Genomic DNA, 27,253 nt, shown 5'->3' on the forward strand with positions numbered 1-27,253 from the left:
TAAGGTATACCAATTCTACTCACTGAAATCATTGGTTGCAAAATACCCCAAATTTTGGCTGCAAAATGGAGTTGGCAATAGTTGCCCTATAGTATACCAATGCAATCTTGTACTACAGCACATGGACAACAACCTACAATTGCTTAAATAAACAAAGGATGCCATAGGACTAACGTTGGTTCACTCTACTTGTACACTTGTTGGTTGTGTCGGACGGTGTCGTTGACTCAGAAACTAGGAAAACTTTTTATGAACTTGAATAGCACCTGCAATATTGTTGATCCAAATGGTCCTTGTCTATTGGTGCTTGGACAATAAACATATAGATTTATAAATTTATATAGATACATAAATTTATTATCAGTCCAAACATGAAACAAGAAAGCATTACTCAATGCTGTTACAACTATGTCAAATGATTGCCTAGAGATGGCGATCAAAGACATCTCGACCGCTTCTCACTCATATACTTTTGCTCCTTAAATCCTTATAATATCAATCTCTTCCCACTACAAAGTATCACCTTTTTTTTTTTTCCCTCTATAATCCGGGAAATTGTTGTCGTTGACTTAAATTTTTCCCACTTACTTTTACCTACCTATAATATTAGCAGACCACGAAAATTAAAACCAAACATTCCAAAGAACATATTCATACACTGATACACACACACATATATATATATACAAATAAAGAGTCTTGAATTTTTTTTGACTTGTCTCATTACTATCAGTCAGATACAAAAGCAAAAATTGTTTCCAACATACAAACCACTAGAAGAGGTACAACATTTCTAATTCCTCTTTCTCCGAAAACACCAATCACTTTTTTTCCACAACTTATTAATACTACATTCTCAAAACAATTAGTCACTTGATTTAAAAACAACACTGTTTTTAACGTGCAAGTATCTTGGATCCAATACCTTTGGTTGAATATCTTTATAATTGCAGAACCAATATTGTAAAAATACAAGGTTTGTTTCCATTGTTTATTTTTTTTAATTTTCTAATTTTTTTTTTTAATTATTCTTGGACTTTATTGAATCATATTGAATCATATTGTTCTAGCTTCATTAGGAGAATTACCCGCTGAATCGATCAGTAATCAAATTTTAAACACACGAAATATGGTCAAGCCAATGGTGATAGAGGAAGCTTCGCTTAATCCCGAGCTATACGGTTTAAGACGGTCACATCGAGAGAGAAAGGGTCCAGCTATAGTAGAATCTGATTCTGAAACAGAGGACTTTGAGCCACGGAAGAAAAGAAAACAAGTCAATAATGATGATTATTATGATGATGATGTTGACGACGATGATGATGATCTCGCGAATGAAGATGGAGATGAAGATCTTGGTGGTGAGGACGATTTCATAGACGATGACGATGATGACGATGACGATTTCACAATCGGTACTAAACTGAAGAAGAAACTGAGCAATAGTAAAAAGAAGAAACCCCAGCTGCATCTGCAGCGGAAGTCTGGCTCAGTTAGGTCAAGGAAGAAAAAGAAGACATCACTGTCAACTTTAAAGTCCAAGTCCAAATCATCAACTCCAGCCTACCCAATTCAAGAACTTAGATTCTCCACAAGAAATAGCAAAATTGTCAATTACAACATTGATGATGATAACGATGATGATTTGCTTGAAAGCGATGATTATGATGAAAAAAATGGAAAAGCCAATGAAGGAGGAGAATATGACGAAGATGATGATGATGAGGAGGAGGATGCAAATGGCGATTATTATTACTATCAACAGGCCATTGAACCCGAGATTGAAAGAGGGATCGACTTTGTCATGGATCACAAATTGAACCCTGATAATGCCGAAGTGACAAATGAGCCCAAGTTAGATTACTTGTTCAAAATAAAATGGTCTGATGCATCGCATATGCATAATACATGGGAAACTTACAAGGACCTCAAAGAGTATAAAGGTTTTAGAAAAGTTGACAATTATATCAAGCAATTTATCATTTATGACAATGAAGTACGGAACGATCCTTTAACCACGAAAGAAGATATCGAGGCTATGGATATAGAGCGAGAGCGAAGGCGCGATGAGCAAGAAGAGTATACGCACGTTGAGCGAATTGTAGATAGTCAGCGAGTTGAAAAGGATGATTCTCAGACAAGATTGGAATATTTTGTCAAGTGGAAAAGATTATATTACGACGAATGTTCTTGGGAGGATGCAGAGGAGATTGCCAAGATTGCACCGGAACAAGTAAAGAAATTTCAACAACGACTTAATTCCAAGATCTTTCCTCACCAGTCGGCCACGTATTCAGTAGTCAATAGGCCCAAGTTTGAAAAGCTTACAAAGCAGCCTATTTTCATCAAAAATGGAGAGTTGAGAGATTTCCAATTGACAGGATTGAATTGGATGGCTTTCCTCTGGTCAAGAAACGAGAATGGTATCTTAGCAGATGAGATGGGGTTGGGGAAAACCGTACAAACGGTTGCATTCTTATCGTGGTTGATTTTCTCAAGACGACAATATGGACCACATTTGGTAGTGGTACCATTATCGACTATACCGGCTTGGCAGGAGACCTTTGAAAAATGGGCACCAGATGTCAATTGCGTGTACTATTTGGGAAACGGTGAAGCACGTAAGACAATTAGGGAGTACGAATGGTATACCACTGGAGGCAGTGGAGGAGGTCGTAAGCCCAAATTCAATATCTTGCTTACAACATATGAATACATCTTAAAAGATAGGGCAGAGCTCGGTTCATTTAAATGGCAGTTTTTGGCAGTTGATGAAGCGCACCGTTTAAAAAATGCAGAATCGTCACTTTATGAATCACTCAAGAGCTTTAAATGTGCAAACAAATTGTTGATTACTGGTACACCATTGCAGAACAATATGAAGGAGTTGGCAGCTTTATGTGATTTTCTTATGCCCGGAAAATTCAGCATTGAGCAAGAGATTGATTTCGATACACCCGACGAAGATCAAGAGCTCTATATCAAAGACTTGCAAAAGAAAATCAATCCATTTATATTGAGGCGTTTGAAAAAAGATGTTGAAACGTCACTTCCTGGTAAAACAGAAAGAATTTTGCGTGTTGAGTTGTCGGACATACAAACTGATTACTACAAGAATATCATTACCAAAAATTATGCTGCGTTGAATGCTGGTAACAAAGGCTCTCAAATTTCATTGCTTAATGTCATGAGTGAGTTGAAAAAGGCTTCGAATCATCCATATTTATTTGATGGCGCTGAAGAAAGAGTACTTTCCAGAGCGGGTTCCTATAGTAGAGAAAATGTCTTGAAAGGAATGGTCATGTCGTCTGGTAAAATGGTTTTGCTTGAGCAGTTGTTAACAAGGCTCAAAAAGGAGGGCCATAGGGTATTGATTTTTTCGCAGATGGTGCGGATGTTGGATATATTGGGAGATTACATGTCAATAAAGGGTTACGCGTTTCAAAGGTTGGATGGTGGTATACCGTCGTCACAAAGAAGAATTTCTATAGACCATTTCAATGCCCCTGACTCGAAGGATTTTGCATTTTTGCTTTCGACAAGAGCTGGTGGATTAGGGATCAATTTGATGACTGCTGATACCGTAATCATTTTTGATTCCGACTGGAACCCTCAAGCTGACCTTCAAGCAATGGCTCGGGCACATCGTATTGGACAAAAGAATCAAGTGCTGGTTTACCGATTTGTTAGTAAGGATACCGTTGAAGAGCAGATTTTAGAAAGGGCAAGGAAAAAAATGATTCTTGAGTATGCTATTATTTCATTGGGAATCACTGACCCAAGTGCCAAGAAGAATAGCAAGGCCGAGCCTTCTGGAAGTGAGCTATCACAGATTTTGAAATTTGGTGCTGGAACGATGTTCAAGGACAATGACAATCAACAGAAGTTGGAGAATTTGAATTTGGATGATGTCTTGAACCACGCCGAAGATCACGTCACCACACCCGACTTGGGTGAGTCGAACTTGGGATCTGAGGAGTTTTTAAAACAATTTGAAGTTACTGATTACAAGGCGGATATCGAATGGGATGATATAATTCCTCAGGAGGAGTTGACGAAATTGAAAGATGAGGAAAAGAGGAGAGCCGACGAGCAGTTTTTGCAGCAACAGATTGCAATGTACTCTAGAAGAACCGCGGCAGTGCGTAAACTCGAGAATGGCTCAACAAACCCAAGTGATTACGAAGATAGCGGTGAAGATACGAAACCCAGCGGCAGTCGAAGAAGAGGTACGACAACAAGAACAGCAATGGATCATCAATTATCGGAAAAAGAAATTAGAGGTATTTACAGGTCAATCCTTAAGTGGGGTGATTTGCATGGTAAATGGGAACAGTTGGTTGAAGAAGGCACAATATCCAACAAGAACCCTGTTTACATCAAGCATGCATATAACGAGATTGTCAGTATATCAAAGAAGATGGTGAAAGAAGAAGAAACAAGAAGAGCACAGGCTTTGGCAGAATTGGAGAGAAAAGCCAAGGAGCAAAGAGAGAATTCTTTAAAGGATGGTGATTCCAATGGCAACAATAACCAAACGGCATTGTGGATTGCAAAGAAGAAGGAAAAGAAAGCTGTGTTATTTGAGTATCAAGGTGTCAAGAATATAAATGCCGAGCTTGTTCTTAATCGACCTTTGGACATGAAGGCATTAGATGCCATTGTCCCTAATGGCGATCCATTAAAGATACAATTGCCAAAGCAGCCCAAAGCAGTTCAATCATGGAGCTGTGAGTGGACAGCAAAAGACGATAGCATGTTGCTTGCTGGGGTATACAAATTTGGCTATGGATCCTGGATTCAAATCAGAGACGACCCAGTTTTGGGATTGCAAAATAAATTGTTTTTAGAGACGCCAGCATCGAGTAAAGTTGCAAATAGCTCTGGTACTAACGCTGCTGCAAGTGGTTCCGAAGTTGCAAAGGATGGCAAGGATGGCAAGGATGGGAAAGAAGCAAAGGACACTAAAAAGGTGCCAAATGCTGTCCACCTTGGAAGAAGAGTTGACTACTTGTTTACATTACTTCGAGAAAGTGATGACAATAATAATGGCAGTGGCCCAGCACCGGCACCGGTGCCAAAGCGTAGAGTCAAGAGACCTGATGCTTTGAATGGCAAGAGCAGCAAGAAGATGAAGTCTGAAACACCTGATATCAGTGTACGACCAATTAAACCTAAACCAATGAACCTGCAGTTGCATCAACATCTGCATCAGCTGCATAAGGCTTCTTCGAAAAGCCCTAAGCTTGAAAGTAGCAAACTTCACCAACCACACTCAGCACCTACAGTTTCAACGATGCGTCTGCATGACTTGGAATACGAAAGCATGGATGAAGCATCTTGTAAGGCAACCATGCATCCGGTTTCTAAATCGTTGCACAAGTTACATAGAGGCAGCAAAGGTCTTGATAAGCATCAATGGGCAACTGTATTAAAAGAGGAGTTGATTAGAGTGGGTGATCATATCCATTCAGAAGTGAGCAAAACTAAACAAGCAGAAGAAGCCACAACATTGCTGAAACACCTTTGGTCGTTTGCTGGATTGTACTGGCCTAGTAAAGTACCAAGCAGTAAAATCAGTGAAATGTATAAGCGATTAACGACAAAAGCAAAAGCACCCAAGAGCGAGTAATCTTAAACACGTTACTTAAATTACATGGAGTTTTCATCTATCTATTTATTTATATATATATATGTGTGTGTATGTACTGAAGTTTAACAAAGTTATTTATGAAACTCAAGAAAGATTGATGTAGTGATGTGAAAGTGAAAATTTTAATTAAATAGAATAACTTGATTTGGATACAAAAAAAAATAACAGGTTTGGAGAATGGTGAAGTATAAATTGTGACACTGCACTACACACACACTTCTTGCTGCTAGAACCTCTACGATTTATTCCGGCACGGAATAGGCGGTCTATATATAGATGGACATGTACCTAAATACATACACATACATACATATATACATATATGTATATATATATATATATAGGAAAGAGAAATGAAGAGAGACAAAGTGTCCTTTGTCCATGCCATTTAAAAGAAAAGGCCAAGTCAAAGAAGTCAATGTTAAAGTCCAGTCAAGTCGTTCAGAGAGCTTCGTCTTCTGCCTCCCACTGACCGTAATTTATAAATTGAAAGACATCAAAATATCTAGGAGATCTAGATGCCCTTTCAAAGAGGAGCTTGTACAATACAAGTTAACACTTTACCTTGTTGAAATAGTATATAATGTGAAAAATACCAACAGCCTACTACAAGATAAATAGTGTATTGTGGTGTTGTTCAATAAAGTAGGTATTTCTATAGCCCAAATAGGCTTGTGAAATATCTGCTCCCACCCTTTTCCTTTTGCCCTTTCCCTTGCCCTTGCCCTTGCCCTTGCCATTTGCTCTGCTCTGCTCTAGAATTTTACAACGCAGAGCAAAACACAATGTATAGCGAAAAAAAAAATAGCAAAAAAAAAAACCAAAAAAAAAAAAAACTGAGAAAAAAAAAAGTAGCAAAAAAAAGCAGAAAAAAAAACAGAAAAAAAAAATTTCACAAAGTAGACTGTACAGAGTTGAGACGAACACTGAAAATTTGTCTCACTAAAAAAAAAAAATTTCAGTCTCAGGAAGAAGAGGCACAAGAAGAAGTAGTAGAAGAAGAAGAAGACGATACCTCTTTGGATATATCATCATCAATAATGTCAGCTGCTGAAACCAACCAAGTTCAAGAGTCTTTAGAGAAATTGAATCTCGACTCTTCATCATCACCTGCTGCTGGTGGTGCCACTACCGCTACTACCACTAACAATGCTGAGTCATCCGACGCAACATCTTCTTCCGTCCCAGCTGACTCAGCTGAAGAGCAAGGAGAATCCAGTGGTATTGCTGAAAACTCTGCCTCTTTGTATGTGGGTGAGTTAAACCCATCGGTTAACGAAGCAACCCTTTTTGAGATATTTTCCCCAATTGGTCAAGTTGCATCAATCAGGGTTTGTCGTGATGCAGTTTCCAAAAAGTCTTTGGGTTATGCTTACGTCAACTACCACAAATTGGAAGATGGAGAAAAGGCTATCGAAGAGTTGAACTACACTCCAGTTGAAGGCAGACCATGTCGTATTATGTGGTCCCAAAGAGACCCATCAGCAAGAAGATCAGGTGACGGTAACATTTTTATCAAGAACTTGCACCCAGCCATTGACAACAAGGCTTTGCACGACACCTTCTCGGCTTTCGGTAAGATCTTGTCAGTTAAGGTCGCCACTGATGACTTGGGTCAATCCAAATGTTTCGGTTTCGTTCACTACGAGACTGAAGAAGCTGCTCAAGCTGCTATCGAGAGTGTTAACGGTATGTTGTTGAACGACCGTGAAGTCTATGTTGGTAAGCACGTTTCCAAGAAAGACCGTGAATCTAAACTTGAGGAAATGAAGGCAAATTACACCAACATTTACGTCAAGAACATTGACTTGGCATACACTGAAAAAGAATTTGAAGAATTGTTTGCTCCATTCGGTAAGATTACTTCCATCTACTTGGAGAAAGATGCTGAGGGTAAGTCTAAGGGTTTCGGTTTCGTCAACTTTGAAGAACACGAGGCTGCTGCTAAAGCCGTTGAGGAATTGAACGACAAGGAAATCAATGGTCAAAAAATCTACGTTGGCAGAGCTCAAAAGAAGAGAGAAAGAACTGAAGAGTTGAAGAAACAGTACGAGGCAGTCAGATTAGAAAAATTATCCAAGTACCAAGGTGTTAACTTGTTTGTTAAAAACTTGGACGAGCAAATCGACTCTGAGAAATTAGAAGAAGAGTTTAAGCCATTCGGTACTATTACCTCTTCCAAGGTTATGGTTGATGATGCTGGAAAATCTAAGGGATTCGGTTTCGTTTGTTTCAGCACCCCAGAAGAAGCTACCAAGGCTATCACTGAAATGAACCAAAGAATGGTTAACGGTAAACCATTGTATGTTGCTTTGGCTCAACGTAAGGATGTTAGACGTTCACAATTGGAACAACAAATCCAAGCTAGAAACCAAATGAGAATGCAAAACGCTGCTGCTGCAGGTGGCTTACCAGGCCAATTCATGCCACCAATGTTTTACGGTCAACAAGGTTTCTTCCCACCAAACGGTAGAGGTAACGCTCCATTCCCAGGTCCAAATCCACAAATGATGATGAGAGGCAGAGGCCAACCATTCCCAGAACAATGGCCAAGACCAGGTCCAAATGGTCAACCAGTTCCAGTTTACGGAATGCCACCACAATTCCAAGACTTTAATGGTCAAAACATGAGACCTCAACAACAACAACAGCAACAGCAACAGCAACAACAGCAACAACAGCAACAAAGAGGTTACTACCCTAACCGTCCTGCAGGTGGTAATGTTCCAGCCAAGGACTTGGCTGCTTTGATTGCAAATGCTCCACTTGAAGCACAAAAGAGAATCTTGGGTGAAGAATTGTACCAAAGAATTGTTGCAACTGGTAAGGCCCAAGAGCCAGAGGCTGCTGGTAAGATTACTGGTATGATGTTGGGTTTGGAAAACCAAGAAATCTTGGACTTGTTGGACGATGAGGAATTGTTCAACAACCACTTTGAAGAAGCATTGAATGCTTTCGAAGAATATAAGAACTCAGAAGGTGCCAACGCTGCTACTGGTGCTCCAGCTCCTTCTGAGGAAGCATAGGCTATTTAGAAGAAGCATTATCTTAGGAGAAAAAGAATGGATGAGAAATTTTATGACATGTGATTAAAATTTTTTAGAGAAAAAAAAAATTCCCCAGATCTGACACCAAAACTTGACCTGCTATTATTAGTAAAACCTTTTTTCCAAACTTTTTTTTTTCAGCCTCCCTATATTGTGATTGGCCCTGATTTTTTCTTGGTGATTGCATTTTGAGAGGCACATTTTTTTTTTTAATAATCGTGAAGGAGATGCAATCTTGCATTGATCTTTTACCATCCCCCGTGTATTTTATTAATATATCTAAAGTTTGAAATTGAGGAAAAAAAAACACACTTTTTTTTAAGCTTGTAGCATTGACAAAACTCTCACCATAAATACTTTCTGATCTCAGACCAGATTGTCTTGAAAGGTTTTGTTAGATATGGGCATGATGGTACTATTTTTGTTTCAAATAATTTGCAAATCTTTCCAGTTTTCTCTTTTGTTAGCTCTATTAACCACTTCTTGACACACGTGACACATAGAACTAGTGTTGAGCTATGGAGTTGATTAAAAGATTACACAAAAAGCCACTAATTACTAGTAGATCTGCGTCAATATGGCCGCGGAGGCCGTTTGTACGAAACCGCAATCTAAAGAAATTATAGGAGATTCCCAAATTTTCATTTTAAATTTCAAACATAAATTCACCCAGCAAGGATTGGATTTGTTATTGGACATTGTTTTTTTTTTTTATTTTTTTTTGAATTTGAACTTTTGAAGGCCTACTTTTATCATTATCAAAAGCAATAGATTCACATTATAACACCATTAAGCTTTTTACATACCGATTGTGAACTTAATAATTTTTGCTAAATTGTGCTACTAGGCTTCTTTTTTTCTTCTTTTTCCTTTTTAAATCAACCTAAATTCACCCGAGAGATCTCAGTTGCTAATAAAATTTTCATCAAATTTTCATCATATATACATCATAGATTCATCATAGATGGCTAAATTGGATCAGTTTATATCTACGCCCGCCAGTGGGCCCATGGTATCCCCTAAGGATTATGCTGAAAACTCGAAAGTCAAATTATCAGGTCGTATACTAAATGTTATGACCACGTTGCCTACTCAAATTGTCAGCCAATACGATTCTAAAACGGGTCTGCATGTTTGGGACGTTGAGGTATTTAGAGGCAACTCTGCTTTATTTTCGTCGCAATCGTTTTTGCAACAGCATTCTGATTGGGAAACACACTTGATAGCTTGGACTGGAGAGTTAAAGAACAAGGCCGAGAATACAATCAATTTGACTGCCGAAAACTTGCAGGATGATCCGTTATACTTGGACGAAGAGGACAAGGCAGAGATTGAAAAAAAATTGCAAAAGTCGATTGGCAATGAAAACATTCATCCTGTTTGGTTATTAAGACGTGACCAAGAAAGATGGAGAAAGTATGCAGAAAATGTACTTTGGCCAGTGTTCCACTATTTTGAAGGAACCCCGTCAGACGGTAAGGAGGAGATTAATGCTTGGCACGATTACGTCAAGTTCAACGAAGCCTATTTGAACAAGATCAAGCAGGTTTATAAGCCAGGCGATGTTATTTGGATCCATGATTATTATCTTTTGCTTCTTCCACAGTTATTGAGAATGGAATTGCCAGATGCTTATATATGTCACTTTTTGCATGTGCCATTTCCTTCATCAGAGTACTTCAAATGCTTGTCAAAGAGAACGCAGCTTTTAGATGGTATGTTGGGCTCGGACAAAATTGGTTTCCAGTCGGACTCATTTCAACGACATTTCTTATCTTGTTGTGCACGAGTGCTCGGTTGCCAGGTTTCCAAAACAGAAGTCTTTGCTTATGGTACAACAATCTCTGTTGAGACCTTGCCTATTGGTATAGATACTGCCAAGATTGAGCACGAGGCGTTCACGGATGAAGTTGATCAAAAGGTGCAGGCAATTAGAAATGCATACAAGGGCAAGAAGATCATTGTTGGACGTGATAGATTGGATAAGGTGAGAGGTGTTGTTCAGAAGTTGCAAGCTTTCCAAATATTTCTTGAAATGTTCCCCGAGTGGCGAGAGAAGGTTGTGTTGATTCAAGTTTCAACACCAGGATACCAACATTCGGCAAATGTTGAAATCAAGGCTACTGAATTGATCAACCAAATCAACTCAAAGTATGGAACTTTGAACCATACTCCAGTGATCCACTATCAGATGATGATACCCAAGGAAGAGTATTTGGCTTTGTTGAGAGTTGCTGACTTGTGTCTTATCACGTCAGTTAGAGATGGAATGAATACAACTGCGTTTGAATTTGTTATTTGTCAAAAGGAAAAAAGCTCACCTTTGATTTTGTCAGAGTTTACTGGTACCGCATCCGTCTTAAATGATGCCATATTGGTGAACCCATGGGATTCAGTAGGAATTTCCAAAACTATAAATGAAGCTTTATCTTTTAGTGATGGTGAAAAGAAGACTCTTGAAAACAGGCTTTACAAAAAAGTGACATCCAACACTATTCAGCACTGGACTTCTACATTTATTAGAGACACTATAGAACACTCGGCAATAACACACACCAATCATTATACTCCAACATTGAATAGGCCATTGTTGTTAAAGAATTATCAAGAATCAGAACGAAGATTGTTTTTGTTTGACTATGATGGAACATTAACCCCAATCGTTCAAGACCCCGCTGCAGCAATCCCATCAGACAAGTTAAATCGTGTCCTCGACGTATTAACACAAGATCCCAAGAATCAAATTTGGATCATTTCCGGTAGAGACCAGGCGTTTTTGGAGAAGTGGATGGGTAAGAAAAACGTGGGACTCTCAGCCGAACATGGCTGTTTCATGAAAGATCTTGGAGCTAAGGAATGGCTCAATTTAACTGAACAGTTTGACATGTCTTGGCAACAAAAGGTCAAAGATGTTTTCCAAAAGTATACTGATAAAACCCCTGGCTCTAATATAGAAATTAAAAAGGTTGCTATTACGTGGCATTATAGAAGAGCTGACCACGAATTAGGTCTTTACCAAGCACAGAAATGTGTTGAAGAGTTGACAGAGACAGTTGCCAAGGAATATGATGTTGATGTGATGGAAGGCAAGGCAAACATTGAGGTCAGACCCAAATTTGTTAATAAGGGTGAAATTGTAAAGTCGTTGGTGTTGCATCCCCATGGTGCGAAAAAGGCAATTGAAGAAATCATGAATCATGAGATCAAGCATGATGATGACAAGTTGCCTGATTTTGTATTCTGTGTTGGTGACGACTTGACTGATGAGGATATGTTCAAGTCTTTGCTCAAGATTGAAAACCAATGGTCCCTCAACAACAAGTCAAGAAACAAGTTTGGATCGTATGGCATTTTCCCTGTGGCGGTTGGACCCGCATCTAAAAAAACTGTGGCAACAGCCCACTTGAATGAACCTGCGCAAGTTTTGGAGACGTTGGGATTATTAGCTGGACAAGTGTCTCTTTTTGAGAGTGCAGGTTCAGTGGATTTAGATGATAGAGGACACCTTGCCAACAGTGAGATCTCGACCAGACTGAAGGATGCAGTTAGGCAAGCAACTTTAAAGAAACGAAAGAGTTTAGAACAAGCTAATGGCGGTAAAGTAGCAGCTGATGCAAACACTAAGCAAGAAGCAGCAGCATAGAATAGACTAAAAGAATATTTTTTCAAGTATCTTTTTCTAAACAAAAAAGGATTTTTTTTTTTCTGTTTTTCTTTCTTTATTTTTCTTTTCATTCATTTTTTTATTTTTAATTTATTTACTCTTACTTTCATCTTTAAAATGATAATAGTAATAATAATAGTTATAGTAAATGTGGAACAAAGGGCTCTTTGTAGAATCTTAATCTTACATTTCCGAATGATATGTGATCTATGGGCAAGTTTCTATTCAAATTTTCCTCTATTAATTTGTTCAATTGTATTATCCTTTTTTTTTTCTTAATTTATAAATATTCTTTTTTGTTAATCAAAGTCTCAATCTATTTATTCATTGCTATTGAAAAAGTTGTGTCTATAACTCTGCAAACTTTTGAAGGAATTCTTCAACAACCTTGACACACCAAAACTCTCCACTTGTTTGCACATAACCCAAGTGACCACCCATATCTGTTTCAACAAGACATAAGTATGGGTTTGTCTTTGCGTCCAATATGGGCAATCTGCATCCCACAGCAGGATCATCAGTCGAGTTCAAAATCAAGTATGGTGTTTTAATTTTCAATATTTTTCTTATTGGTGATAATTCTCTATAATATTCAAAAGCATTCTTGTATGGCGTCAATTTACATGTGATCAAATCATCAAACTGCCATGTTGTTTTTATGTTCTTCAATTCTTTCATTGTTTGATCATTGACCAATTCAGGATTCAATTCTTTGAGCTCTGCATAGTTGTTGGTGACAATTTTGGCGAGGAACTTTGCCAATGCTGGGTTGAGTAACATGCGACCAGTGAGTGAGTTTTGGATATGGTACGCACTATCAACAAAATCCCAAGGACATCCAACTGCACAAGCTGCAGCAACTAATCTCTCAGTGTGTTTACTATCTTCACTTTTCTCCAAGTCTGCTTTTTCACCTTCTTCACCAAGGAAATTAGATAACAATGCAGCACCAAATGAAAAGCCAGTGACAAAGATTGGCCTGTTTGGCCATTGCTTTTTGAATTTCTGCAAAACCTCTCTAATATCATTAGTGGAACCGGCATTAAAAACTTTATTTGATGTAATCTTGGTTCTGCAGCATCCACGATTGTTTACTACAACAACGTCCCATCCATTTGTGTTCTTGTCAATGACCTCTGCAAAATTACGGATCAATGGTTCATGAGATCCACCACCCAAGCCATGCAATATGACAACAATTGGGGTGGTTTTCAAGTCGTCTGCCTTATTGATGGCCTCAGCCTCGTCGTTAGATAAGTAGCGTGTACGTGGGTGTAATTTGGGGTATCCCTCTGGTAAAGTTTCAGTACCCAATTTTTTAAATTCCTCAACTGAGTCTGGTTCGGGAATAACCCAGTCCAAACTTGAGCTGCCTCCATCAGAGTAGTGGAACAACTCCCTACCATACCAAATTTTAAACTTGTTTGAAACGTCAATCGAGGTGTAATACAAGGTTTGTAAGGAACCATTAAATAATAAAGGGTTTAGCCATAATTTTTTCGATGGATCAATGAGCTCAAGGGTTTTTGTGAAATCAGTAAATTTTACTGCGGTGGAATCTTGTTTCTCTACATCTTTTGAGTCTGGTGAAGATATTCTTTCAGGGCTGACTATTATTGAGTCTTGAGGTGATGACTGGTGGACTTTGATCGTGGACCTAAACCCCCAATTAAGAATACCCATAGTGGTGTGGTTTAAAAAGTTGAGGACAGTGAAACAAGAAGAAGTTGAGGAAGAAGAAGAAGAAGTTGAGGAAGAAGAAGAAGAAGTTGAGGAAGAAGAAGAAGAAGTTGAGGAAGAAGAAGAAGAAGTTGAGGAAGGAGAAGGAGAAGAAGAGAACGAAAAAGCTTTATAAAATGGGTTGAGGTTTGAACTCCGTTGATGTAGTTGAAAAGAAATTTTTCTGATTCCTCGGCTAATTGAAAATCGGACTTAAGTCTATCTTTGTACTCCGAGAGAGAGAGAGAGAAAGAAATATATACCCGTCTATTAGAACCAACTTTCTAGAGAAGAAAATTGCGAGAATGAGGCTAGACGCAAGAAATCAATCCAATACAAAAAATGAAGAAGAAGAAGAAAAAAAAAAAAAAACAAAGAAAATAAAGAATATATAAAAATAAAATAAACGAAAGCAGAAAAAATAAAAAATAAAATGGATGGAAGATGGAAAAGAAGGACTTGATTACCGTGAATAAAATGAAATGGATTAAATTTGGAAACTTATAAAGACTGTGTAAACCATTTGTTGTTCTTCTTCTTCATGTTCTTTTGGATATTTTGGAATAATTTGCAATATTTCTTCTTCTTCTTCTTCTTCTTCTTCTTCTTCTTCTTCTGCTGCTTTTTTTGTTTTCTATTTCTTTTATTTCTTTTTATTTTTTTTATTTTTTTTATTTTTTTTAATTTATACTAATGGACTATCCAAAGTTTCATGGAAGGGATTGATTTTAGTAAGCGTTATATTTTATGCTTATGGTGCAACGGGTAAAGTTATTGTCCATTTCCCTTTAAGACTAAACTTCAGTTCAGTAATGAGTGTTTAGATATATTCAACCAAACTATATATAAAGGATGTTTGTTTCAATTTATTTCATCTTCCATTTCTTTCTATTTTTTTTTCGTTTTTTCTATCTTTCCATCTTTCTATCTTTCTTCTTCCTTTCCTCGAAAATTCAGTGCAACTTATTAATGTCAATTTTTATTATTGTTCCTTCTCGTCCAGCTGCTAGAGCAATCTAGACGTGATTTTGCGTACGGCGCTCTTTCCCATCACCACGGAAGCGTGATTCACAAACAATAGAAATCCACATGTACATGAAATAGAACAAAATGGCTTGCGTTCGTTAATCCATCTAGCAAAATACTATCGCCCACTCAGTCCCGTTGCAAGACCTATAAAAATATATATGTTCAAGTTCATATTATCATATATGATATAAGCTAATTTTGTTCTTTTGTTTTTTTCGGTCTTTTTTTTTTTTTATTATTATTCCATCAAAACAACTTCACTAAATCATCGTTCATTATAAAGAAAAAAGGGACTTAATCGTGGCTCTCATTGAAGAGATATAATATCATTATTATTGTTAGTACTACTACTATTACTACTACTACTATTACTACTACTACTACTACTATTACTGTCACTGCCACTGCCACTGTTGTTGTCATTGCCTTCAGACATCTTAGCAAGTAAATTACAATAACAGTCACAAGATGTTCACCCAGCATTTGCAACTCGCATTGTTTGACATCAAACTTAGATCAAGCCACAAGAACTTACTATTAATCAAAGGAAATGAGTTTGATGTGGAAAACGTACTCCTTGACGGCAGTGTCAAGTTGTCACTAAAAGAGGATATCCACATTAAAAAGATCACCTTGTCTTTAGTTGGTGAGTTTTATTACGAATACTTTCTGAAGGAAACCCATGACCAACAATTGGACCGTTTATGTGTCTTAAAGGCCGATTGGAACAACCTTTTGACCAACGATGAGGGCCAATTGGTGTTTGGAAATTATGGTGACAAGACATACCCCATGTACAAGATGAAAAAACACGGAAGCGGTCTGGAAAGAGGTTCTGGGCAAAATTCAGGTGCCTCCACACCACGTCCGCAGTATCAACGCACAAAATCTACTCCAGTTTTCTCTTCACAACCAGGTTCCTCAGCGTCGAAAGATAAGCTGAAAATCATCCAGATCCCAAAGTCAGGTATTGATGGGACTCCATACAAGAATTTGAAGGACTCGTCGAAGCACTCGTTTCTTTTGCCAAAGGGCAATTATAGTCTTCCATTTCAAATATATCTTCCTGCAAATATTGCAGAAACTATTGAAGGCTTACCAATAGGAACATTACTTTACCGATTGCAGTGCTCTATAGAAAGAGGCAGGTTTGAGAGATCGCACCTGGTCAGCAAACATATACGAATAGTGCGAACTTTACATCCACAAAACCTCAATCTTACCGATATGATTGACGTCAACAATACATGGGTTGGAAAATTACAATACTGCGTCAGTATGCCAAGAAAGGCAATAGCTATAGGGACAACAGTTCCAATACATTTGACAATAGTGCCTATTGCTAAAGGTCTAAGCTTGAAAGCTATGAATGCATGCATTGTGGAACACTATCACATTGAGGTGGACAATATAAGATCGCCAGAATTTGAAAGGTTATGCGGGAAACAACAATTGCACTTTCCCGACACTTCGACTTTACCATATGATAAATGGGTGATAAAGACTCATTTCAAGGTTCCCGAAAATTTAAAGCAAATCACTCAAAGTTGCGAAATCAAGAGTGGAATGATTGTAGTGAAACATAGACTAAGAGTCGCCATTCAACTTAAGAATAAGGAGGGGCATACAAGCGAGTTGCGTGCTAATTTACCTGTATTTGTTTATTTAAGTGCCAACTTGGGTCATGTAATTGGTCGGCATTATGATGTTGATAATCATCACGGTACATTTCAGCTTGACTATAAACGCGAAGATACGCTTTTTCACAAGCGTGATGTTTCTGCAGTTACAACGCCTGCAGTGTCAGATAATGAAGATAATGATGACAATGAAAACGAGGATGGAGGCGGTGAGAGTAACGGAGATGCAGAGGATGATGACTTGGATAGAGAACTGTCTGCACCACCTTTATATGAGAAACACCAGTTTGACAAAATATACGATATGAACTTGCCACAAACGCCGCTTGAACAGCTCAGATCACAATCCGGTACCCCACTTGGATCAGCTGAAAACTCTATGGCTAACTTGGGGGATTATTTCGATTTGCCCATCAGACGCGAATCAGCATCGATGGCTGGAAAGAGCAAAAACAAGCACACGCCTTCAAAGTCTGTGGACTTTCTTCACATTCCTACTTATGACGAGGCTTTAGATGACGACGAAGATGATGACAAATATGCTGCTGATGGGTTTGCACCTACATACACCGACGGTAGCGGCAGCGAAAGCGCAAGCGTGAAATCAGGATCAGCAACACCAATCAAGATTATGAATAATCCAAAAGCGAATAATAGCTTGTCGAGTTTTGGTTTCCACTTTAAGAGTAGCTCAGTGCCCCACTCAAGATCTACCTCTGGTATTAAATTGGATAAATTAGATAAATCAGATAAATCAAGTGGAAGTAGTACTGCTAATGGTACTAGAGCTGGGGGTGCAGGTGGTGCAGGTGAATTAGGGCAATCACCAAAACCACTGTCTGGGCACAGGTTTTTCAAGAAAAAATAATGGTAATATAGATATATAGATAGACAGATTGAGAAATACAAATATATGTATATTGAACACAAAAGGACAAAGAAAAAGCAAAAAAAAAAAATTATAAAAAATTAATAAATAAAAATAAAATACAAAAATAAAAACAGAACTAAATTAGAAACATACAAGCTACAGACAAATACATATATAGAGCTCAAATATTATATAGCTATATCTTTCTTCTTTGACTAAAGTAGCAACAACGTACAGCATCATCAGACATGAATAGGAAAGATCCATTTGAAAACCGCGAACACCAGTTGCGGGCAAATATAAAACGAATGAGGAATGAGAAAAGACTCGTGACGCGACGACCGTTGCAAATCGTGAACCAACGCGAAAAGAAATCACTACGAAATCTACAAAGGGATGGAAATGTAATTAGTGTTCGAAATAGATATGAAGAGAAAGAAAGAGAAAGAGAAAGTGTGAGAGATAGACTCAGAGACAGACATGTGAAGGTAAGTAATGGTATCAAAAATTATACGAACACCAGAAGTTTACTTTACGAGTTGTCACGTCAAAAACCATCCGGACTGTTGGTGACTCATGCGGAGGAACAAAATCAAGCAAATACTACGAGTTTTGGCCTAGTCAAAAAAATTGTAAACAACACAACGGGGCCGAGTGATCTGAAGTATAAGTTAACCAACGAACTAGGAAAATATCATGATAAATATGATGCAATCAAACTCTTTAGCGGGCTTGTTCCACACCTCAATGAAACAAATCCAAAAAGCCAGCGAGAAATGAAGAGACTATCAAAGAAAAGACTACAAATTAAGCAAGATCCTTTAGTGGAGAGTTTTAAAACAAAGTTTTCCCAGTTTATTGATTGGTTTAAACTTTACCGCTACCAGTACATAGTAGATCATCATCAACATCATCATCATCAACTGCAACAACAACAACAACAACAACAACAACAACGCTTATTGGAAAAGAACAATTATGCCATTGGTATTCAAATTAGTAAAACACCCAGAAATAAACAAGAGCAGACGGGAGTAGAAACTGGTGGGAGTGTCAAGAAAAATTCAATCATTGCTTCCACTTTGAAAAGCAAATACACCAGACCCGAGTATCGTACAAATACTCACAAGCATTTGGAGAAATCCTATGTGGTGAGCAGTATTGTTGATATTAACCCGTTTATGTGCTATGTTAACTTAACAAAAGTGAATGGTGATCAACAAGCAGACGTTCGAAAAGTTATTTTGCTCAAGGTATATGAATTGCAATTAAAGGTAGGTGACTCAATATGGTGGAACGGGATGACCGAAGGTCGAAGTTTACATTCTATGAATTTGAGAGGTGAAGTAATAGAAGTCGTTCATAAATGGGAAGTAAGCAAACAACTTTAGCAAAATTAACTTCTGCTGCGGTGTAGATGAAAGATTGATCGTTATGAACATATTTTTTACGCGGAAAATTCGGAAATCACAAAAGCTTTCAGTACTATGTCGCCAACATTGTTCCAAAGTTGTTTACCTTTGTCATTCAGCGCATAGAATGCATTCATTTTAAGATTAAATTGATGAACGGGCGGGAAGGGAGGAGGGGAAAGTAGAGAAAGGTACCATTGCTTTTACTATTTGCTTTGTTTTTTCTTTTTTCTTTTCCAGTTATGAATACTATTTCTTTTGGCTTTTTCTTTTGATCTTTTTTTTTTTTTGTTTTTTTGTTTGTTTGTTTGTTTGTTGGCTTTGGAAATGGAACTTGTTCGAACCTTGAATACATATATTGCACCTACCCGGAATTTGCAGCCATACTTTCTTTAATTTATACTAAACACATAAATTCATTCCTTGCTTTTCTTTCCACTTTCTGCTTTATTCATATATTCTCCTTTTTAACTTTTCAGCTTTTTCTTCACTTCATCTGAATCAAGCGAGTTTGAGAAGCTATAAATACTCCGGTGATTCAATTGTAATAGTCATTTTTCCCCCCTCCCTTTTAGTTTCTCTTTTCGTTTACAAGTGTTTGTCAATAAAGTTCTATAACTTTTGTTGTTAATTCCAATAATTATATTTACCATGTTTAAACAAGTTTTGAAAAAAAACATTACTTCATTAAGATTTCGCTCCACTTTTGTGCCAAAAAGAACCAAATCCAATCTTACTTGGAGATATCCAAGAGGTGTTGCGAATTTTCCCCAAGACATTTTTGATCACGATTGGTTTGCCGAGACAGACGCATCCATCTCAGACTACTTTAAAACCAAACAGACGCCAAAAGATTACATTTTAACTATTAAAGAGCCACATGCACAAAATAAAGATGTTTCTGTTCACTTTTGCAAACCAGATAATGCATTATTGGTGACTATTTCCCAGAATTTGGATGAAAAGGGGAAGGATAGTGAGTCCCGTTTTGCTAGTGCTTTTACAAACAAGTACACATTTGATAAGCCTGTTGATTCACAAGAAATCAAAGCAGACCATGATGCAAAGAATGGAGAAATTATTATTACTGTTCCAAAAAAGAATGAAGATGATGATAGTATTATTAATGTTCCTTTTAATAACAAGAATGAATGAATCGGATCTTTGTCTTTACCGGTTTGTAGTACCAAACCATTCTCAATCCCACTATCTTTTAGAAAATATTGGTTTTTATATAGCTCTTACTATAGTTATTGTCTAGAAGTTTTATTAAGATAGAAGCATCTATTCTATTCCATCTAAAGTCAATTGCTGCACACAATTGTTTCACAAAAACTATATAATACTTTCTACTAATCTATTTGCCACTTTTACACTACCTTATCTTTGTCTTTTTTTTTATCTTCACGTGAATCAGATTCTGAGGAATAAAGGCAAAAGAAAATTTGTCATCAGAAACAACTACTGAGAATAAGTGACCTAAAACCACCACCTTCATCATCACCATCATCATCAACCATCATCATCATCATCATCCATCATCAATAACAACGACTACTAGCCCATCAACATCAACCATCACTACTCACCATCTTTTCCTCTTAAGTCTTAATCACTTAGACTTAGTCATTACCACTTTACGTCGAGACGCCTTTCTCAAAAGCACTTTATTGTACCGTTAGTTCGAGTTTACGATAGCACATCCCCTTACACAATTTTTTTTTTCCAATAAGCACCAGCAAATTTCAATGGCTACAACTGCATCATCTGCATCCAAGCTAGAGGCTTCCGAGTATGTGGGGCCAAATTTGAATGTCACATTGACATGTCCCGAATGTAAGATCTTTCCACCGGACTTGATTGAACGTTTTAGTGAAGGAGATATTGTATGTGGTAGTTGTGGGTTGGTTTTGAGCGACCGAATGGTTGATACTAGGTCAGAATGGAGAACGTTTAGTAATGATGATCAAAACGGTGACGATCCTTCTCGTGTCGGAGATGCCGGCAATCCTTTATTGGACACTGAGGATTTGTCAACTATGATTTCATATGTGCCCGACAACACTAAAGCTGGCAGGGAACTTACTAGAGCCCAGCAGAAATCTTTGGTTGACAAGAAAGACAATGCATTAGCAGCTGCTTATGTGAAGATTTCTCAAATGTGTGATGGTTACCAGTTGCCCAAGATTGTGCAAGATGGTGCCAAGGAAGTTTACAAGATGGTTTATGAAGAAAAGTCATTGAGAGGTAAATCTCAGGAGTCTATTATGGCCGCTTCCATTTTCATTGGATGCAGAAAAGCCAAAGTGGCTCGACTGTTTAAAGAGATTTGGGCATTGACTAATGTGCCAAAGAAGGAAATTGGCAAAGTTTTCCGGATCATGGATAGGATAATCCAAGAAAACCATGCAGCTAATCCACAAACCGCGGCATACTATAGCCACGAGAATATACAAACTACTCAAACTTCTGCAGAGGATTTGATCAGAAGATTTTGTTCGCACCTTGGTCTTAACACGCAAGTGACAAATGCAGCCGAGCATATTGCGAGAAGAGCTAAGGAAGTTGGTGTCTTGGCAGGAAGATCACCTACTACCATCGCCGCAACTGTCATTTACATGGCGTGTATGGTGTTTGGAATCGATATGCCTCCATCAAAGATCTCTGATAAAACAGGTGTTAGTGATGGTACCATCAAAACTTCACACAAGTATTTGTATGAAGCTAGGGACAAGTTGATTGATCCGTACTGGGTCGAGTCAGGCAAGGTGAAGTTGGAAAACGTTTCTAAATCATAGTTTGTGTACATGTGTATCTAATTGTGCCTTTCGTTTTTGTATCTATTTTTATCTTCTTGCTTCTTTCTTTTTCATTTCTTTTCTTTTCATTTCTTTTCTTGTGTTTTTCTATCTTTTCAATTTTAATTTCCCATCTTATTTTTTTTTGACATGATTCTTGAAGTTGATTTATAAACACTTGTTGGGTTTGTAAGCATAGAAGGTGTTTGAGGTAGGTAGAACTTTCCTCGTATTCGTGCGTCAGGTTTGCAATCACTTGATTTTTTTTATTTTTTATTTATTTTTATTTTTATTTTTATTTTTACTTTTTTTCTTTTGTATTTTGTCTTCAACTTATTCGATTTCTTTTCTTCTTTCCTTTTCTCCTTTTCTCATTTCCTCATTTCCTCCTTCTTTCGTTTTTGAATTTTCAGACAGGACTTGTTTTGTTGTGTTGCCACCCTTGTAATAATCCACATATAATGTTTGTCAGATTTGTGCGATCCTTGGCAACTCAAGCTACTCCCAAGTTACAGGATGTCACCATCATTGGCGGTGGACCCGCGGGACTCACTCTTCTTACGGCATTGAAAACTTCACCCAATTTGAAACACTTGAAATGCACACTAGTTGAAGGTTTTTCTTTAGACAAAGTACGAGATTTCTATCTGGACCCACCAACAGACTATACAAACCGTATAGTTTCTTTGACGCCCAAGTCAATTGAGTTTATGAACAAGTTGGGAAGCTGGGACTATATACACGAAGACAGGGTGAAGGATTACGATGGAATAACCGCATATGACTCGCAAGATGCGTCTGCAAGAATGCTGCTTGATATTACCTCAATTGGGCAAGATACTTTGGCTTCTATGTGCGAGGTTATTAATATCCAAAGTTCTCTCTTGGCGAGATTGGAAGAGTTGAAACAAGTTGAGAGTGACGAGAGCAATACTGATGCGTCATCGGCGGGCTTTGACATTCTTGATGGCACTAAAGTTGTTGAAATCGTTAGCCCCGCAGAAACGTTAGTTGATTTGGAGAACCACGATTTAAATCAACCCGATCCTACGGTGGGGAATAGCAAGCTTGATTGGCCAGTGGTTAAACTTTCGAATGGTGAATCCATACAAACACGTTTGTTGATTGGTGCAGATGGATACAATTCACCGGTGAGGAAGTTTGCCGAAATAGAAAGTCGAGGATGGGCTTATAACCGCTTTGGGGTGGTTGCATGTATTAAATTGCAATATGAAGATTTTAGGTCCGTGGGATGGCAGAGATTCCTCACTACTGGTCCTTTGGCAATTTTACCTTTAACTGAAGATAATGCGACTATTGTATGGTCCAGCACCCCGCAATTGAGCGAGTTACTACTTAAAGTTAACGAGGCTATATTCCCCCACTTGGTGACGGCAGGTATGGTGCTTGAGGAAGTTGACCTCAATTATATTTACAAAGTGTTGGAGAAAGACCCCAACGACTTTTCTGTTTTGAAGGAGATTGAGTGGAGATTATCCAAATTCAAGGCAAGAGACTTGGAAGAAAACTATCCGTTGCCAGTGGTTGAACTTGTCCCCAATACAAGAGCCCGGTTCCCACTAAAAATGTCGCACGCAGACACATACATTGCTCCTCGAGTAGCATTGATTGGAGATGCAGCACACACTATACATCCACTTGCTGGACAAGGGTTGAACATGGGTCAAACTGATGTTGCTGCATTAATTAATGCGTTAGAGAAGGGCGTAAGCAGAGGAATGGATATTGGGTCTACACTCGTGTTGGAGGAATATGTTGCAAATGCATGGCCAGGGAATCATGTGCTATTGGGCGCATGTGATAAGTTGCATAAAATTTTCTCAACAGACTTTTACCCTCTTGTAGTTGCCAGAGGATTGGGAATGAAAAGTTTAAATTACTTTGACGACGTGAAGGGAGTGATGATGAAGATGATTAGTGGTAGATAGAGAATCGTTTCAAGATCGCTTTCTTTATTCCATCTTTTTTCGATTGTAAAACAAAGAGTTATGCAAATAGGTTTCATGTTTATAGGACTCAAAAATACAAAAAAAAAGAATAATTAATATCTCCATTTTTGTTCCCCCATTCCAATTCCAATTCCAATGATGATTTTGATTTTGATTTTGAATTCTAATGCCAGTTCTATTTCATTTCTATTTCATTTCTACTTCAATATTAATTTTATTTTTTATTTTTTATTTTTTATTTTTTATTTTTTATTTCATTTTGTCACTATGAATAATCCAAACTATTTGTTTGTTGTCCCCACAAAAGTTCGCAGCAATCGATGTTTAGAGTTGAATGGAAATGAAGCACGATAATGAGATACATTGCAGTAAAGAGACAATGAAGAGCCATTAAAGACAAACGGAAATTGACAATGAAGGGTTCAACTAGGCTTTTTTTTCGCTTAAGCCAGCCCATTTTGAAAAATGAAGATTATATTACCTCGAAATATAGACACTTGAAATCTGAATACAAAACTCCCAAATATCCACTCGTTTTGTGCCACGGGTTCTCTGGGTTTGATAAATTGACACTTTTTGCCAAACCACAATTGGCTTTTGATCAAGCTATTCTGGCAGCAGAGCAGTTGAAGAAATCCAGCGAGGAGAAGAGAAGAGAAAAGGAGCATAATCAGGCTCAGCTGTTGATCTCATTGAGTTATTGGCGTGGTATTCAGGAGGCATTGGAGAATCTAGGGTCCACTGTTTTCATAGCAAAAGTTCCTGCATTTGGAGATATCAAAAGCCGAGCAATAAGTTTAGACAAGTTTATCACTAAGCAATGTAAGATACTTCGTGAGTCCGAGTCAAAGAAAAGTATTTATAATGACGAGAAACACAAGAACGAAGCTGATCCAAGAACATTTAAGCAGAAAAATCAACCTATAAAGATTAATCTCATAAGCCATTCAATGGGAGGTCTCGATTGTCGATACCTTATATCCAAGGTGCATCGCAAAGATGAAATATATAGAATTGTTTCACTAACTACAATTTCAACTCCACACCATGGTTCAGAAGTTGCTGATTTTATAGTTGACCAAGTGGGCCAGAATTCCGTTCTCGAACAGATATGCCCGAGATCGATATACGAATTAACGACAAAAAAGATGAAGGAATTTAACAAGGATGTAGTGGATGTCCCCAATGTGAAGTATTTTTCATTTGGAGCTAAATTCAACCCCCGATGGTATAATTTATTTAACGTTACATGGCTTATTATGAAACACGAAATTGAAAAGAATGCTTCCAAAAAGGCATTAAAAGAAGACAAGACACGAGCAAACAATTGTATTGACAAGAACAAGTTGATTGATAATGATGGTTTGGTAAGCGTGGAGAGCTCCAAATGGGGGCAATATATTGGTACTTTGGATAACGTTGATCATCTAGATTTGATAAACTGGACAAATCAGGCGAGGTTGGAATTCGACAAACTTATGTGGGCACAGGACCCTCCGTTCAACCCAATTGCTTTGTACTTGGACATTGCAGATAAACTTGCTCATAGAGGTTTATAGAATTTTGGATTAGGATTACCGAAAAGTTGGTTTCTTAGAGTTGAAATCATATTTATATATCTATATCCATATCCATATTGTACTTTACCCTTTCGCATCCTTTAAATTTATTTAGTTTTGCTTTCTTTCACTTTCTTTCTTTGCCAACGACTGTTTTAATTTTCTTTTTTTTTTTTTGATTATTTGCTTTAACTTTGTTTTCTGTTTTTGTTTTCTGTTTTTGTTTTCTGTTTTCTGTTTTCTGTTTTTGATTTTTTTTTTAATTTTTGGGCTATTTCAAATTGGCATCTACCGCTTAGTAACTTTAGTAACCTGACGACCTTGATCAATAGCCAAAAGACTTAAAAAAAATACTACTCATCGATAGTGATGGTTTTAACAAACATGAATTCGTCCATTCCCCATTGACTATTGAATCTTCCGCTTCCACTCGACTTGACACCACCGTGGGGTACAGTTGGTTCATCATGTATAGTGGGGGAGTTTATATGGACGCCGCCAATTTCCAATTTCTTAGCTAATTTCAATGCTCCAATTGTGTTTTTGGACCAAATGGAAGCTTTTAACCCAAACTCGTGTTCATTAACCTCTTTTACAACATCATAAACATTTGCAAACGTGTGTAGAGTGAAAACGGGTCCAAAGGACTCCGTGGAATTAATTTTCATCTCGGCGGTAACATTCTCCAAGATCAATGGAGGAATAATGTTTGATTTTAATATGACATCTCTACTATAGTCTCCAAAAACAAGCTTGGCACCCTTGGCGATAGCATCGTCGACCAACTCCAAAACTTTGTCTCTACCGAGACTATCTCGTTGACTGATTTTGTGGTCTTTATCCTCCACCATGTGGGATGCAACATCTTTCAAGACATTTTTGAATTCGTCATAGACGGAATCGTCAACAAACACCTTATCGGTGCTCATGCAAATCTGACCTTTATGGGCCCATGCCGAGAATAGGATCTTTCCCGCAGCACTTTGCAAATCTGCATCTTTCAAGACAATAGATACGTTCTTACCACCCAACTCCAAAATATAAGGTATCAAGTGTTTAGCACATTGCTGTGCAACAATGGTTCCAACAGCTGTTGAGCCAGTGAAATTGACTTTTCTAATCGCGCCAGAGGCCAAGATCAGCTCCAAGAATTTGGGATTATCCAGAGGAGCCACATGGACCAATTGCAATGCCTTTGGTGGTACTCCAGCTTTCAAAAAGCATCTCACCAATAAGTCGGAAGCTTTTGGCGATTTCTCACTGGACTTGACAATCACTGAGCAGCCGGCAGCTAGTGGAGCACAAATGGACCTCGTACCTAAAATGATAGGTGCATTCCAGGGAGATATAGACAACACAGGGCCAATTGCGGTCTTTATCGTCATTGCAAGATCGTTATGGCCCGATTGGACTATTTGGCCTTCTGGTCTTGACAACTGTGAGGCATACTCATCAATTTGAGCAATCGAGCCTTCAACGTTGAAGCCAGCAAACCAACCTGGCCCACCAATTTCTAAATGTGAGTTTATAAATTCGTCTTTTTGGGCTCTCATGAGCTCAATGGTCCTTCTGAAAATCGAAGCTCTTTCAGAAGTTGAAAGATCCGTCCATTGGTGAAAACCTTCTTTTGCATTCTCGGCTAAAGATGAAATGTTCGTATCTGTGATTGAAAATTGGGAAAAATGGTGCAAGATATCATCTGGGTTAGTATGATGTTTGACAGCATATTTCTTGTCCTCTGGATGGAATGTATCAACGCCATTGATAATCGATGGCAACACATTATCGGTAGACGTTGTGGTCATTCTCTCTTCAATTCTGTTTATTTGTTTTATTTATTTCTTTATCTATTTATTTTTTTTCTTTTTTTTTTTTGCAAATGTGCTTGTTA

At 37.8% G+C, this 27,253-nt stretch overlaps 11 protein-coding genes across 11 annotated transcripts; 9 read left to right on the forward strand and 2 right to left on the reverse strand. All coding sequences in view use genetic code 12, as the record gives it.

The window, feature by feature from the left end:
- Window positions 1–1,129: 1,129 nt before the first annotated feature.
- Window positions 1,130–5,632, forward strand: hrp3 (ATP-dependent DNA helicase Hrp3; the record flags this gene model as incomplete). Its single annotated transcript, XM_001526671.2, has 1 exon — window positions 1,130–5,632. One exon carries the CDS (start codon window positions 1,130–1,132, stop codon window positions 5,630–5,632), a length of 4,503 nt encoding a protein of 1,500 aa, XP_001526721.2.
- A 1,061-nt stretch (window positions 5,633–6,693) lies between these two features.
- Window positions 6,694–8,679, forward strand: PAB1 (Protein phosphatase PP2A regulatory subunit B; the record flags this gene model as incomplete). The annotated part of the gene is made up of 1 exon (XM_001526672.2): window positions 6,694–8,679. One exon carries the CDS (start codon window positions 6,694–6,696, stop codon window positions 8,677–8,679), a length of 1,986 nt encoding a protein of 661 aa, XP_001526722.1.
- A 985-nt stretch (window positions 8,680–9,664) lies between these two features.
- TPS2 (threalose-6-phosphate phosphatase) lies at window positions 9,665–12,343 on the forward strand (the record flags this gene model as incomplete). Its single annotated transcript, XM_001526673.1, has 1 exon — window positions 9,665–12,343. One exon carries the CDS (start codon window positions 9,665–9,667, stop codon window positions 12,341–12,343), a length of 2,679 nt encoding a protein of 892 aa, XP_001526723.2.
- A 369-nt stretch (window positions 12,344–12,712) lies between these two features.
- On the reverse strand, window positions 12,713–14,047 carry EHT1 (medium-chain fatty acid ethyl ester synthase/esterase 2; the record flags this gene model as incomplete). Its single annotated transcript, XM_001526674.1, has 1 exon — window positions 12,713–14,047. The coding sequence occupies one exon, from the start codon at window positions 14,045–14,047 to the stop codon at window positions 12,713–12,715; it is 1,335 nt and encodes a 444-aa protein (XP_001526724.1).
- A 1,533-nt stretch (window positions 14,048–15,580) lies between these two features.
- On the forward strand, window positions 15,581–17,620 carry PVL30_001523 (uncharacterized protein; the record flags this gene model as incomplete). The annotated part of the gene is made up of 1 exon (XM_001526675.2): window positions 15,581–17,620. The coding sequence occupies one exon, from the start codon at window positions 15,581–15,583 to the stop codon at window positions 17,618–17,620; it is 2,040 nt and encodes a 679-aa protein (XP_001526725.2).
- A 399-nt stretch (window positions 17,621–18,019) lies between these two features.
- PVL30_001524 (uncharacterized protein) lies at window positions 18,020–19,014 on the forward strand (the record flags this gene model as incomplete). Its single annotated transcript, XM_061119236.1, has 2 exons — window positions 18,020–18,027; window positions 18,048–19,014. The coding sequence occupies 2 exons, from the start codon at window positions 18,020–18,022 to the stop codon at window positions 19,012–19,014; spliced, it is 975 nt and encodes a 324-aa protein (XP_060975219.1).
- A 672-nt stretch (window positions 19,015–19,686) lies between these two features.
- PVL30_001525 (uncharacterized protein) lies at window positions 19,687–20,190 on the forward strand (the record flags this gene model as incomplete). Its single annotated transcript, XM_001526677.2, has 1 exon — window positions 19,687–20,190. One exon carries the CDS (start codon window positions 19,687–19,689, stop codon window positions 20,188–20,190), a length of 504 nt encoding a protein of 167 aa, XP_001526727.1.
- A 593-nt stretch (window positions 20,191–20,783) lies between these two features.
- Window positions 20,784–21,833, forward strand: SUA7 (transcription initiation factor IIB; the record flags this gene model as incomplete). Its single annotated transcript, XM_001526678.2, has 1 exon — window positions 20,784–21,833. The coding sequence occupies one exon, from the start codon at window positions 20,784–20,786 to the stop codon at window positions 21,831–21,833; it is 1,050 nt and encodes a 349-aa protein (XP_001526728.2).
- A 461-nt stretch (window positions 21,834–22,294) lies between these two features.
- COQ6 (Putative ubiquinone biosynthesis monooxygenase) lies at window positions 22,295–23,782 on the forward strand (the record flags this gene model as incomplete). The annotated part of the gene is made up of 1 exon (XM_001526679.2): window positions 22,295–23,782. One exon carries the CDS (start codon window positions 22,295–22,297, stop codon window positions 23,780–23,782), a length of 1,488 nt encoding a protein of 495 aa, XP_001526729.2.
- Window positions 23,783–24,216: 434 nt separating this feature from the next.
- Window positions 24,217–25,362, forward strand: TGL2 (lipase 2; the record flags this gene model as incomplete). The annotated part of the gene is made up of 1 exon (XM_001526680.2): window positions 24,217–25,362. The coding sequence occupies one exon, from the start codon at window positions 24,217–24,219 to the stop codon at window positions 25,360–25,362; it is 1,146 nt and encodes a 381-aa protein (XP_001526730.2).
- Window positions 25,363–25,715: 353 nt separating this feature from the next.
- PVL30_001529 (uncharacterized protein) lies at window positions 25,716–27,167 on the reverse strand (the record flags this gene model as incomplete). The annotated part of the gene is made up of 1 exon (XM_001526681.2): window positions 25,716–27,167. The coding sequence occupies one exon, from the start codon at window positions 27,165–27,167 to the stop codon at window positions 25,716–25,718; it is 1,452 nt and encodes a 483-aa protein (XP_001526731.2).
- Window positions 27,168–27,253: the final 86 nt, after the last annotated feature.

This window comes from Lodderomyces elongisporus, chromosome 2 (genome assembly GCF_030384665.1).
Source record: "Lodderomyces elongisporus chromosome 2, complete sequence".
In the NCBI taxonomy this organism is placed as follows: Eukaryota; Fungi; Ascomycota; class Pichiomycetes; order Serinales; family Debaryomycetaceae; genus Lodderomyces; species Lodderomyces elongisporus.